At 33.5% G+C, this 3,205-nt stretch overlaps 1 protein-coding gene across 1 annotated transcript; it reads left to right on the top strand.

The window, feature by feature from the left end:
- The first annotated feature begins 365 nt into the window (after positions 1–365).
- On the top strand, positions 366–3,205 carry LOC136208965 (putative polyol transporter 1). Its single transcript, XM_066000280.1, has 3 exons — positions 366–663; positions 761–1,107; positions 1,920–3,205. Exons 1-3 carry the CDS (start codon positions 501–503, stop codon positions 3,045–3,047), a joined length of 1,638 nt encoding a protein of 545 aa, XP_065856352.1. The 5' UTR covers positions 366–500; the 3' UTR covers positions 3,048–3,205.

Genomic DNA, 3,205 nt, shown 5'->3' with positions numbered 1-3,205 from the left:
ATTTATTTAAAGTGACATATTAACTTTCTACATTTATTTATAAAAGTTTATTAGTTTTCTAAACTTGTTTGAGTGATATATATTTTAATTTGTTTAAATCCGTAAAAAAAATACAAAACTAAAAAAAATAAAACGCTTGATTCACGATTCTAAATATTTAAAATAAATTAATTTTCTATTTTCTACCCATTCATGACGTTTTTATAAATTTAAAGATTTAATTATTACATTTTAAATAAATTCAAAGACTAATGAGATACTATGTAAATTTAAAGATTGACGTGACATTATTTTAGTGGTCGAGATCCGTACTGATCCCGGACAGTTGTAAGAATTTTCCTATATAAGAAGCAGCAACTTCATAAGAAAGTCTGCACTGCACTCCTACCACACAACTCTAAACCAAGCCACTTCTCTTCTCTACAATATCATATGCCTTAAAATTTCATTGTTCATTAAATCTCTCTTAAGTTTCTCATAGTAGAGCTAATTACAGAGAGATGGCTTCACTTCCTCCAGCTCCGGCTCCGGCTCCGGCTCCAGCTCCAGCTTCATCTAATAAACATATTGCAGATTTTGATGCCCCAAAAAAACCCAAGAGAAATAAATTTGCTTTTGTCTGTGCCTTTTTAGCTTCTATGACCTCCATCTTACTTGGTTATGGTCAGTCCTCTTTAATTTCTTCTTTTTAATTAACTTAATTAAGATCATCTAATTAACTTAATTAAGATCTTAATTGTGTTTTCATTTCATATCATAGATATTGGAGTCATGAGCGGAGCTGCTATTTACATCAAAGATGAATTCAAGATCTCCGATGTTCAAGTTGAAGTTCTGATCGGGACACTTAACTTATACTCACTCGTCGGCTCTGCCGCTGCTGGACGGACTTCTGATTGGATTGGTCGCCGTTATACAATCGTGGTTGCCGGTGCTATTTTCTTTGTCGGAGCACTTCTCATGGGATTTGCTACCAGTTATGCTTTTCTTATGGTTGGACGATTCGTGGCCGGTGTCGGCGTCGGTTATGCTCTTATGATTGCTCCGGTTTACACTGCTGAAGTTTCTCCGGCTTCTTCTCGTGGATTCCTTACTTCCTTCCCTGAAGTACGTATATTATGCAATGCAATTCCACCTTTTAATATCCATTTCCACTTTATCCAATTTTCACTTTTTTTGGTTTCTTCCTTTTTCCAGTTTTAGAAAATAGAATATTCATTATTATAACGTACTTTCCCACTAATTCATCAACTGATGTCATATATATTTTTAACAATTTAACTAATTTTAGGAAACTACTTTTATAATTGGCATAAAAACAGATTTAATATTTATGTAGATAATAAATCTTAAGTTAAAGGATTATATGATGGTGAAATATTAAGTTTAATCGATAAAAAAAATGAATATTTTTCATATATAATTCTAACGCTGTGATAAAAAAAACAATAATTTTTCATCAATTAGATTTAAAATTGCACCAACTAATACTAAATTCGACAAAGATGATACTAAATTTATAATATTTCTTTTATAATATCGTGATACTAAATTTATAATATTTCTTTTATAATATTTTTAGAAAAATTAATTCTCTATTTTCTATACTCTTAAACTTCTTTTTCTTAGAAAAATTAAAATTGAACATTTATAATTTCTTTTTTTGACAAAGATTTATTTTAAGTAAATAATTTATTTATTTTTATATTTTTATTAACACATACTCTGTAATCTTATATTTTAATAATATATTATTTAGTTTTTATTTTTATACAGAAATTAATATATTTAATAATTTTAATAATTAAAGGACTAAATTGAATAATATAAAAAAACAATATATTTTTTTATTATTATTTTTTGGAAATTAGAGGTTTGTAAAGTAAGTAATTAAGTTAATTGGGTTAATTATATGACAGGTGTTTATTAATGCTGGGATCTTGTTTGGGTACGTATCAAACTATGGATTTTCCAAACTACCGGCTCACTTAGGCTGGAGATTCATGCTTGGAATCGGTGCAGTTCCTTCAGTTTTTCTCGCCACTATTGTTCTTTTAATGCCCGAGTCACCGCGTTGGCTCGTCCTACAAGGTCGACTCGGTGATGCCAAAAAAGTTCTAGACAGAACCTCCGATTCCGAAGAAGAAGCTCAAGCAAGACTCGCCGACATTAAAGAAGCAGCAGGAATCCCTCAAGATTGCAACGACGATGTCGTTCAAGTAAAAAGAGAATCACAAGGCCAAGGTGTGTGGCGAGAATTACTCCTCCGTCCTACGCCGGCGGTCCGTCATATCTTAGTTTGCGCAATCGGAATTCATTTCTTCCAACAAGCGTCTGGTATAGACGCCGTCGTTTTATACAGCCCGAGAATCTTCGAAAAAGCCGGTATCAAATCGGACAACGATAAATTACTGGCCACCGTTGCCGTTGGATTTGTGAAAACGGTGTTCATCTTAGTGGCGACATTTTTGTTAGATAAAATCGGACGGCGACCATTGCTTTTAAGCAGTGTAGCAGGGATGATATTTTCATTAACAACCCTTGGATTTGCGTTGACCATGATTGATCACACTCACGAGAAGCTGACGTGGGCAGTTGCGTTGAGCATAACTATGGTATTAGCTTATGTGGCGTTTTTCTCTATAGGAATGGGACCCATTACATGGGTATACAGCTCGGAAATATTCCCGTTGAGGCTACGCGCTCAGGGAGCGAGTATGGGAGTGGCGGTGAATAGAGTGACAAGCGGGGTAATATCGACCACATTTATTTCATTATACAAGGCAATGACGATAGGAGGGGCATTTTTCCTATTCGCAGCCGTTGCAGCGGTCGCATTTACATTCTTTTTTCTGTGTATGCCCGAAACTCAGGGTAGGTCACTGGAGGATATGGAAGTCCTTTTTGGTCATTTCTTCTCGTGGAGGAAAGCTTTGAAAGATGAGAATTTGAAGAGGAAAAAGCAATCTGATGCTGAACATCAAATTCAGATGGCTCATACAGCGGCTACTGCTAATAGAGCTTCTACTATTAACTTTTTAATTTAATAGATAAAATAGGGTATTTTGGTAAAATCATTTGTCGTTAAATGTTAGATTAGGCCTTTCTCTTCCAAGTAATATATATTTGGTAATATTGTATGTAAGGATAAAGAGAAAAAAAAAATATTAAATACAACTAAGAAAAAAGACATTATGCTTTCGAA

The sequence above is a fragment of the Euphorbia lathyris genome, chromosome 10 (genome assembly GCF_963576675.1).
Source record: "Euphorbia lathyris chromosome 10, ddEupLath1.1, whole genome shotgun sequence".
In the NCBI taxonomy this organism is placed as follows: domain Eukaryota; kingdom Viridiplantae; phylum Streptophyta; class Magnoliopsida; order Malpighiales; family Euphorbiaceae; genus Euphorbia; species Euphorbia lathyris.
The sequence above is the reverse complement of the archived record's forward strand: the minus strand, read 5'-3'. Positions and strand labels throughout refer to the sequence as shown.

Coding starts and splice junctions, on each gene's coding strand:
- LOC136208965 (XM_066000280.1), top strand. CDS start 501: ATGGCTTCACTTCCTCCAGCTCCGGCTCCGGCTCCGGCTCCAGCTCCA. Junction 664..760: donor CTCCATCTTACTTGGTTATG/GTCAGTCCTCTT, acceptor TTCATATCATAG/ATATTGGAGTCATGAGCGGA. Junction 1,108..1,919: donor TCCTTACTTCCTTCCCTGAA/GTACGTATATTA, acceptor ATTATATGACAG/GTGTTTATTAATGCTGGGAT.